General features: G+C 44.8%; 1 protein-coding gene across 1 annotated transcript in view; it reads left to right on the forward strand.

The window, feature by feature from the left end:
- Nucleotides 1–11,114, forward strand: part of syne3 (spectrin repeat containing, nuclear envelope family member 3) — a 76,717-nt gene continuing 65,603 nt past the window's right edge. Inside the window, exons 1-5 of the mRNA XM_063183931.1 lie at nt 1–247; nt 1,565–1,762; nt 4,854–5,026; nt 8,606–8,744; nt 10,601–10,771. Of these exons, the coding sequence (XP_063040001.1) occupies nt 1,619–1,762; nt 4,854–5,026; nt 8,606–8,744; nt 10,601–10,771 (627 nt within the window). The 5' untranslated portion in view covers nt 1–247; nt 1,565–1,618. The remainder of the gene's footprint in view (nt 248–1,564; nt 1,763–4,853; nt 5,027–8,605; nt 8,745–10,600; nt 10,772–11,114) is intronic.

Genomic DNA, 11,114 nt, shown 5'->3' on the forward strand with positions numbered 1-11,114 from the left:
CGCTTCAGTGAAATGGAATGTCAGCCCTGGCGCGCCCTCAATTTGAATCTTGACGTGCGCCATGACGCAGCCTGCGCAGATTATCAGTTGCTCTGTGGATTTGTTGCTCTCGCCTGGAAAAGCTGGTTAGCAAACTGATTCAGGCACAGGCACAGGCCCTACGAATACTTCCTGCGTTATCACTCAAACTTGGTGACATATCTGTGTGCCGGGCGTTAGCGTTTTGGCTTCAGATGTCTTCTTAATCGTAAGTAATGTGAATTGTTGTGGTCATGTATGCCATTCTATCACTGTTTTCACTCGCTAAAACGATTAGTGCTGGGCTGAGCTGACTGTAGCCTACTGTCAGTCATTCATAAGCGATCAAACTTTAGCCGCATGTGGTAACGTGACAGGCTGTTTCTCACCACATCAACACCAATGACAGCGCGGGAACATGTGTGTTTCGTTTTGCTCATAACTCGGAAGATTTGCAATAGTCCTGACACAAAATAGACAGCGCTCATGACATGTAGTTCAGTTGGAGTCCATAATGACATACAGCGATAGTCTACTTATCGCAGCGCTGCATGACAGCAGGGAGACGTGATTAAATTATAGCTACTGCCCTGTCCGAACTGAGGGGGTCTAATTCTATATTTGGGTATTTTTGCGTCTTTTCTCCGTGGCAGATGACAGGGAGGGGCGCTACTTACTAGCCTACTTTGAGTGAGAATAGCCAACAACTACAACCGGATGAAATCTAGAATAATGAAGTATAACATTTTAACCATGCACGTTGCTCTATTCGCGGCGCCAGCAATACATTGTAACAAGGACACATATCACATTGCCGCAGTGAGGATAGATTTCGCACTGCTGACTTGCTGACTGAGTGATTGACGGACTTTGCAATACAGTAAGTGCGTAGCAGCGAAGTAAAAGTGGTCTGTAGTCCGAGACAGTCTTCTGCGCAGGCAGGCAGGGCTGCTGCCAGGGCACCGTACACGGTGGCATGATGGCGCGCCAGAACGGAAGCCATGCGCACGGGATATATGAGTCACCCAGCAAAGGAGAGCTGCTGCCCGTGCTTAGTAGAATATCTTGGCCACCAAATCCCTTCTGACCAGATGGAGCTGGATCTGTTATGTTGCTACAGCACTTCCTTAGTAGGAGCTAGGCAGTCTACTTCAACAGTGGAATTGAGTCATATCAGAGGTCTATTCTGTGAGGCAGAATCTCAGTCAGTTTGTCTCATTTTTTTCAAATTCAGACACATGTGGAGTACCACTGATACGATGGAAAGAAGCAATGCCCTTGTTGTTTGTCTCTGCAGTGAATGAAATCTGTAATCTCTTTATCACACACATACACACACACGCACACCAGCGCAGACAACATTCTGGTAGTGCTGCTGAAGTCAGCATTCTCTCTATCTCTCTCTCACACACACACACACACACACACACACACACACACACACACACACACACACACACACACACACACACACACACACACACACACACACACACACACACACCGACAGCAGGCCCCGGTTAACTTAACGTTGGCTGGGTTCCAGGCAGGTCAGGTCTGCGCCGGTGCTGGTGTTGCTGTTGCCTGGTCTTGCCTGGCGATGACGCAGCAAGAGCAGCAAGAGTTTGGGGAGAGCGTGGAGGGCGCGCAGGCCTGGATGCAGGCTGTGCAGGAGAGGCTCCGGGTCAACGACAACACCCAGGGGCCCCGAGCGGCATTGGAATCCAGGCTCCGGGAGACAGAGGTGGGGATGCTTACTATACAGTACACACAGATACACACACACACACACACACACACACACACACACACACACACACACACACACACACACACACACACACACACACACACACACACACACACAGATACACACACAGATACACACACACACACAGATGCACACACAGATACACACACACACACACACACACACACACACACACACACACACACACACACACAGATACACAAACACATACACACACAGATACACACGCACAGACCGATACACAAACACACACACACACACACACACACACACACACACACACACACACACACACACACACACACACACACACACACACACACACACACACACACACACACACAGAGAAAGGGCCCCTGAGCAGTGCTGGACACCCAGCTCTGGGAGACCGAGGTGGGGATGCATAGTGTACATACAGGACACAGAAATGATCATATAATGTACACGTACACACACACAGTACACATACAGTACACACACACATGGCTCTGGTGGTCTGACTCAGGGAGGCCGAGGTGGGGATGGATATCTGTGCTGTAGATACACAGACACAAACATATATGTACTATACTGGATATACACACACTCAAACACGTTAACATAAACACACACTCATTGCGTGGCTCAGGGAGACTGAGATGAGGATGAAACACCTTGCAAAACAAGCAGAAATGTAGCTCACGTGTGCATTTGTCTACACTTAGAGACACACACACACACACACACACACACACACACACACACACACACACACACACACACACACACACACACACACACACACACACACACACACACACACACACACACACGCACACACACGACTCCCAAACCAAACCTCATTTGGGACCACCCATTGACCTCTGGGCTACATGCCCTGACACCTCACAGCTAAATGCCTGACTGCACTGCCAAGGAGCTCCGCTCCACCCAACACAGTACATCTACAGTACACAGGGACGCTGACCTCTTTAGCCAGGCACAGGACAAAGTGTTTTACATTGATCCATTTCCTATTTCCTTTCCTATTTATTTACTTTGATTTCATTTTTACATAGTTTTTCTTTCTTAAATCACATTGAGTCTTTGCGTTGCCATATGAAATATGGCATATAAATAAATCTGAATTGAATTGAATCTGAAAGCTAAGACCCCCCCACCCCCATCATAATGTACTGATGACCCAATTCTGAACCAGCTCACTCCCTGGGCCCGGGACAAAGACTACTGACCAGTTTGCTGGCTTCCCTGCATTCACAGTACAGCTACAGTATGTTGTGCAGGGTAGCTGAGCATGCTGATTGATTGCCACAGATAACAGGCAATCTGTCTGTGCTTCGGTGTGTTGTCTGTGCATTGGTATGTTGACCTGGAGTGCATTGGTATGTGGACGAGCAAGCCTGGACTGGTCATCTGGCACATGGGACATGTCCCAGTGGGCCAACAGTCCTTAGGGGCTATTGGTGTTGTTTTTTTTTTCCATATTGATATTTTCTTAGAGAGTGGTTTACAATTTAGAGGGGGTGCTCAAACAAAACCCCAGACTCTTTTGTTCCCAATCCAGTGCTGTTGTCTAGATTAATTATATGTTGCTTTGATATGTTGTATGTTAACCACAACAGAACCGCACAGAGACTCACAGTCTCACAGTCACAGAGAAGAGAAATCCATACTGTACCCTGAAAACTAGGCCAAGTGTTTTTTTTTACCCAGCCTTCAAGCTCTGTTGGTCAGACGCCTTGCTGATAGTATTTTATTCTGCCTGAGGAAGATGGGTCTCTGATCGAAACCGCTGGCAGCACGGATTAATAATGCTTTGGCATGCTGTCAGAGGGTGAACCTGTTTACTTGAAAGCTGTTGGAAATGGGCTGTGAAGAATGTTGAGCAGAAATCAATTAAATGACTAGTACACACTTAAAATATTAAAGACGAAACACTGCACTTTTTTTTTTTTTTTACAAAGTACGGTATGTGACTTGAAAATATGCTCACTGTTGGGAAACGGCCTTGTTCTTGAACAAATATAAGAACTCCTTTGTCCAAAGTCCCAACTGCCATATGGATGCTTAATGACAGATACTGTAGACATGTCATGCACATACAGTGCACAGTTTTATGTTTTATGGTTTTTTATGTTATGTATTGTATGCACTGCTTCTTATTTATGAGTTATTTGGGTGTGTGAGCACTGTAACTGTAACACTTTAAAGGGACACTGTGCAGGAAATGGTCAAAAAAGGTACTGCAACTATGCTGCTCATTGAAACTAGGCTGCCTATTGCCAAATTTGATCTTTACATGAATGTTTACTAAGTAATAAACAAATATTTTCCAGTATGGTCCAAGTAGAGTCATTTTTGCAGCTAAAAATTGCTATTTTTGGAAATTCAAAATGGCGGATCATGGAGAAGATCCCCCTTTTCATGTATGAAAAGTGCAATTTTTTCAGTCATAATGAATACTTAGAATTTCATGGTGGTGGTAAGTATTCATGAAAAAGGTAACATTAGTGAATGGGCAGCATGAATTCTGGAAATAAACAACTAAAAATCTCACACAGTGTCCCTTTAACACTTTAACTGCGATTCAAGCCCAAGATAAATTTCCCCCTTTGGAACAAAAAAGTACACTAAGACTTCTTGCCATTGGATCTCAGTATCTAAACAACTTCCAGTGATCTGATTCTCAGTGGTAATATAATGCTTCTGCTGCACTGTACGTTCCCGTATCTGAAGTGGTTCCATAGTGTGGTTCACAAGGTTTGAATCAGCTCAGTTTACATTTAGAACCATGAAAAGTTATACCAATCTAAGCTCTATGTGTTTCTTTGTGTCTAGTAGTTCTGGTTCTCTGTTTCTAATTCAATTCTAAATATGTTGCCCCTGTCTGAAGTACTGTTTTTTCTGATGATCTTGGTCTTTGTGTGTAAAACAGTTACGTATATTGATCAAATTCTATTAGTCAAGTGGTTCCATTGACATGGTTTTCTGTGTAATTTGTTTCTATTGACTCAGTTCTCTGTGCATGAATCGTTTCTTTTTTCCCGGTTCTCTGTGTCTTCAGAGCATCCACGAGTCGCAGCATGAGGGCCGTCTGAAGATGGAGCGTGCTCTGGTAGCCGCCGAGGTTCTACTGGAGAACGGAGACGAGGAGACCAAACAGCAGACGCACGCCACGCTCCGGGACCTCAAAGCACTCTGGGAAGAGACCAGCACATACATCATCCACTGTCACAGGTAAAGGCAGTAGCAGGGTGTGGAACGTTTGTCTATGGGTGTGTCTGGAATGGCTGCCAAAAATAAACACAGTTCAGAGAGAGTTTGCGAGACGACATTGTTTCCATAGCCTTCAGGTCTTTCTCAGTCTTGGAAAGTAGTCATGGGCTAGCTAACATGATTTAGAAAGTGTAGAGAGGAAAACTTCAACTCAACTTACATCTTTATTGTTGATTGTGCAGCAAGACATGAACTCATATTGACCATACAGTAGATAACAAGAAAGGGCAAACAAAGTGTGGTCATAAAAAGTAACACCAGAAATACAGGTAACAGTAAAGAAGTCAAGTTCAAATCTTCAGGGTTTTTTGTTTCAGACATGTAAACGTTTTTTTTTTTTTCAATCTTTTACCTGACATGTTTCGATTGCGAAACTTGCGTCTTCATCAGAGGGTCACATGGATGTTGAAGTGTGATGTTGTGGAGGTGTGACTAACCTGTCCTGCTGTTAGAGTTGTGGCCTCAGGATGATGGTCCAGGTGTGAGACAGCATGTATGCCCCCTCACCCCTGTTCATGCTGGTTGGTTCTCATCTCTACAACATCAGCTGTTTTAAAGCATGTCACAATTCAACATCCATGATGAATCTGATGAAGACAGAAGCGAAAAATGTTAGGTAAAAGATACAAGAAACTGTATACGTGTCTGAAACAGAAGAAACTAAAAGATTTGATATAGTAACTCTTAAGACATAATGAACGTCATACATTTATCAAGTCATATTATCGGATGAAGATCCTGAGTTTAACAGAGAAATAACCCTGGGAATAAATGAAAATCTGAATCTGTTGGTTTTAACAGAAGGGAACCTGAAGAAACTAAGAACTAAGACTAAGAAAATGAACTTGAAGTGAAAAGTGAAAGCTCACTTGGGAAACTCCCATCATCATTGTGACACAGCACAGTGCTCACTGCACACAACAGAATTGCATTTATGCTTCACCCGTGCAAGGGGTCAGCCAAAAGAGCAGTGCAGAGGGACGGTAACATGCCCAGGCTACCTCAGTCATGGAAAAGGATGAGGGAGAGCACTCATTCATTACTCCCCCCACCAAACTGGCAGGTTGGGAGTTGTACCAGCAACCTTTAGACTAAAAGTCTGACGCCAAACTGCTTACCCATGACTTGGCCTTCCTCTGGGTAAAGATCTTGGTGAATTTATATAGAGGATCCGGCTTCAGTTTCTCTGACACGATTTAAAATGGGGCTGGTTTACAAGGTTGGGGAATCAGTCAAATTTACAGTGCCCTCGAGGCTTTCGCTTAAATGTTTAAGCAAAAACATTTAGTCAGAGAAGTGTGTGCCTCATATCTGTCTCTAATTGTTTTCGTCTTCATTTAATTTGGGTGTATTGCCGCAACCAATGCCGCTCTCAGCTAACTACTTGTATAATGAGCAAAGAGACACACCAATTCACCAGAGTGATATATTTATAAGTATATAAACATGCTGACACCATAGAGGGGCACACAGGCATAACATGTCACATTGTTGTAGTAAATTAGTATTTTATAGTACTTTTATATTTAATGTATGTATAGTATTTTATTTCAAGTCTAAATGTTTTACAACAATAAAGTCAAGTATGTAAAGCCCTCGGCACGCTTGCTGCGAGCCGCAAATTATGCGAGTCAGCACGAGCAACCGAATGCACATGCTTGTTTTAAAAGCAGTAGACCAACACTCAAAATACTGGCGGTGTCATCCAGGGGACAGAGAGCACAGCATTGCGATAAGGAAATTGGGAACTCTGACTGTAAACAAAACAAAATAAGGACTCCCCGGGCAAGGAGACGATACTGCTACATCTATAATTGCACGCTGTTTTGTCAAAGTGCAACGGGGAAGTAGGCCCTATAATTGCAAATCGAATGTTTGTAATTTCGGACAAGCTCGAGACGGTCTTGAAAACTTGTCGCCATCGTCTTTTTCCCCAGAAGCACTCACATGGAATTGTGCAGTCTTTCTTGCGATCGCCCCCAGCGAGTTTGAAGATATTGTACCTAACGCACCTGTTTGGTTGCAGTGTCTAACGCGGGTAAAATTGACATGAATTGCGCAAGTTAACGCGTTCATGAACGAATCGTGCACGCGCTCGCATATGCTGCAGCAGGCATACCGCCAGCCTAAAACCATACAGTATATGCTCTTAATTGAATATTTGAAACCAGAACTTTTTTGACAAGTTTGAAAACATAACCTTGCACGCCAAATGGACGTGAAATTCATTATCTCTGGGTCAGGTATCGACGCTATGACTAAACATTTTTAATTAACTCTGCAGTCAAACTTTTGATTGTGGTAAATAAAAGATTCATTCACACACAATGAGCACACTAGGTTACCTGAACTCAAAATGATTTCAATTTAATTAACAGGCCAAGGTTAGAAGCGGTCATTGTGTAGTAACTCTGCAAAACTCTCTCAGCAGTAGAATGCTGGGCACACACCCTCAACCAAACCATTGCCAATAGAAAAATCCTTAAGGTGGCTCGCGTGCCGCCTCAGTCATATTTGAAAGAGTGAATGGGCGTTGTGCACGGAGCCAGGGCCGCTGACAGCTTTGGCTGGACCCGGGACAAAGACATCTGAAAGGGCCGCAAACCCAATACATACAATGTAATGAGGATCCAATTCTGGGCCCCTCTCTCCCAAGGCCCGGGACAAGTGACCCATTTGTCCCCCCCTGTTAGCATCCCTGCACGGAGCAGTTTGACCTTGAATGTTGTGCCCTGTGGCAGTGTTGAAGACTGCAGAGGGAAGTTCAAAGGATTGTGGTGTCAGCACGGATAGAGATACGCCTCTCCACTGCTGCACTGCATCTGGCATGTTGGCGTGTTGGCCAGACTTTTAAGGAGCGTGCTGGGCAGACTTATAAGGAGATGTGTGTGCAATAGTGTAGCTTTACTGTCACCCTAATGTCACCCTTATGAAGATGTGCTTGTAAAATTGTAGTAATGCTGTATTTGCACTACAGAAGATTCACCTCATGCATGTTACAGGTGTGAAACTTCATGTTTGAAGTTTTCAATTTATGTGTTTGAGAGTGCTAGTGCATTGGTGGAAAATTGGTCTCCTGGGTTGGGTTTTACTCTTGGGCAAAGCCTTTGATTTTCACTATTAACTTCAAGTTGTATTGAGCTAAAGCCTTCCATTTTACCCATTAATTGCTGGGTGGGATTTTCCATAGATGGACAGCCTTATGGCTCTTTTTCCACCTATCGTTCTCAACTGCGTCACAGATCCAGTCCACTGAAGTGTCGCCTAAGCAAAGATGAGGACAGGTTGTTAAACCAATCACATGCAAGGATTTTTAATAAGTAGCATTATTCGAAAACGTGTCAGTTGTGGGGGATACCCAGATGGTATCGTGAAGACGAAGGCGAAACATACCAGCTGAGGGAGAGTCAGGTTACCATAGTGGAGCTCTAACTGATAAACCAATGAGCTAGGCTAGTTGGCGTGGCAGTCAGAGCGCACCAATAACCCTAGTGATGGTCACTCCATCACACACTGTACTTCTTGTCCATACCCTAACAGCCGTATCGAGTGGGTGTGGCTGCACTGGAACGAGTACCTGAAGGCTCTGGAGGAGTTTGAGGCGTGGCAGGCCAAGCTGCAGCGCCACCTGGAGACCGAGCCGGAACTGCAGGCCGGCGTACGCGGAAAGCTGTGGCAGGTGTGTGGAGCTGCTGTGTGCGTGCGTGCATACGTGTGTGTGTATAAGGGTCAAAGTTGTTTTTGGTTTTTTTGGCTCATACGTCAGCTGGTGCAACGGCATCAAATGCCCATAAATTAATTAGAAATTGATATACTGCAATGAACGAAATCCATACAATAGTGGCACTGACTGTTGTTGCACCGCCCTTACGTGTGCTACTGCTGAAGCGTCACTGACCCGTGTGTGTGTGTGTGTGTGTGTGTGTGTGTGTGTGTGTGTGTGTGTGTGTGTGTGTGTGTGTGTGTGTGTGTGTGTGTGTGTGTGTGTGTGTGTGTGTGTGTGTGTGTGTGTGTGTGTGTGTAAGTGAACATTGTTTCTGGACTACCTGACTATCACTGTAATGTCGCTTGACATTTAAAAATGATCTGCTGGCCCTGCCGTGGCCAACCGGTGGGGCGCTCGTCTGCCATGTGGCCGACCCGGGTTTGATTCCCGGCCCGGGTCATTTGCCGGCCCCTCCCCATCTCTCTCCCTGTTCGCTTCCCATCCACCTCTCTAACTGTCCTGTCAAGTGAAGTCGTGGAGGACCCAAAAAAATATATTTTTTTTAAAAGTGCTACATAAATTAAATGTATTGTATTGAAATGATTAAGGAGTCGTTGTTGTGGCCTCTTGTCTTGAGGTGGATTATGCACAGGTGGCCTTGTGCGATATGCAGGCTCAAGAGACGTGTGTTTGCGCAATTTTTTTAAAATTTTATTTATTTATTTATTTATTTATTTGTTGTTTGTCACGAGGTGGACAATGCGCAGGTGGCCTTGTGTGATGTGCAGGCTCAGGAGACGTGTGTGTGTGTGTGTGTGTGTGTGTGTGTGTGTGTGTGTGTGTGTGTGTGTGTGTGTGTGTGTGTGTTTTGTGTGTGCAATTTTTTGTTGTTTATTTATTTATTTATTTATTTGTGGTTTATTGTCACCAAGGGGACCATGCGCAGGTGGCCTTGTGTGATGTGCAGGCGCAGGAGACTGTGTGTGTGTGTGTGTGTGTGTGTGTGTGTGTGTGTGTGTGTGTGTGTGTGTGTGTGTGTGTGTGTGTGTGTGTGTGTGTGTGTGTTAGGGGTGGTACGGTTCACAAAATTCACGGTTCGGTTCATATCGCGGTGTCAAGGTCACGGTTTCCGGTTCTCTACGGGTTTTTTTTTAGTTCATGATAAATGGTGCACTGGCTAATAGAATCAGACTTATCACTAAATATCCTACATGTGGTTTGTATAGGCTTATAATGTGAAAATGGTGTGATTTTAATTGTGTCATCCTCTGATTTGGTCTTATACGCTAATGTTTTAATCAGACAGACTGGATAAGATACTCCTAGAATCTCTGTTTTACATATTTTTCTGGGCAGTACATGAATTGCGGTTTGCGATGGATTGGGCGGTTCGGTTCGGTATGTGTGTGAATGGTACGGTTTCGGTTTTCGGTGCAGTTTGTGCCATCCCTAGTGTGTGTGTGTGTGTGTGTGTGTGTGTGTGTGTGTGTGTGTGTGTGTGTGTGTGTGTGCGCAACTTTGTGTTGTTTATTTATTTACTTGTTTGTTTGTTTGTTTGTTTATTTATTTGTGGTTTATTGTCCACCAGGTGGACCATGCGCAGGTGGCCTTGTGGTGATGTGTAGGCTCAGGAGACGTGTGTGTGTGTGTGTGTGTGTGTGTGTGTGTGTGTGTGTGTGTGTGTGTGTGTGTGTGTGTGTGTGTGTGTCATTTTGTTTGTTTATTTATGTATGTATGTATGTACTATATGTATGTATGCATGTATACATGTATGCATGTATGTATGTATTTATTTATGTATGTATTTATTTGTGGTTTCTTGTCACCAGGTGGACCATGCGCAGGTGGCCTTGTGTGACGTGCAGGCGCAGGAGACGCTGGTGGAGAGGCTTCTGGACGAGGCGGCGGCGCTCCATAACCGCACCGACGACCCCAGCGTAGACCCAGAGAGGCAGGAGACGCTGCAGGATGCATATAATGACATACGCGACAAGGCAGAGGTGAGAGCAGCACTTAACCTGGCTGATTGTATGTGTGTGTGTGTGTGTGTGTGTGTGTGTGTGTGTGTGTGTGTGTGTGTGTGTGTGTGTGTGTGTGTGTGTGTGTGTGTGTGTGTGTGTGTGTGTGTGGATGACATGGTGTGGTTTGATGTGCCCAGCATGGACTCAGCATGGACTGTTTGATACAGTAGGAAATACAGGAATAGAGCCTTCACGTTTGCATGGCTGTGTCCGCACATGCACTGCACGCTGCTGTTTGTGTGAGTGTGCGTGCATACATGTTTGCGTGTGTATTAAAGTTTATACTGCATAAATGTTGTACCATAAGTGTGTGTCTGTATGT

The sequence above is a fragment of the Engraulis encrasicolus genome, chromosome 19 (genome assembly GCF_034702125.1).
Source record: "Engraulis encrasicolus isolate BLACKSEA-1 chromosome 19, IST_EnEncr_1.0, whole genome shotgun sequence".
Taxonomy (NCBI): domain Eukaryota; kingdom Metazoa; phylum Chordata; class Actinopteri; order Clupeiformes; family Engraulidae; genus Engraulis; species Engraulis encrasicolus.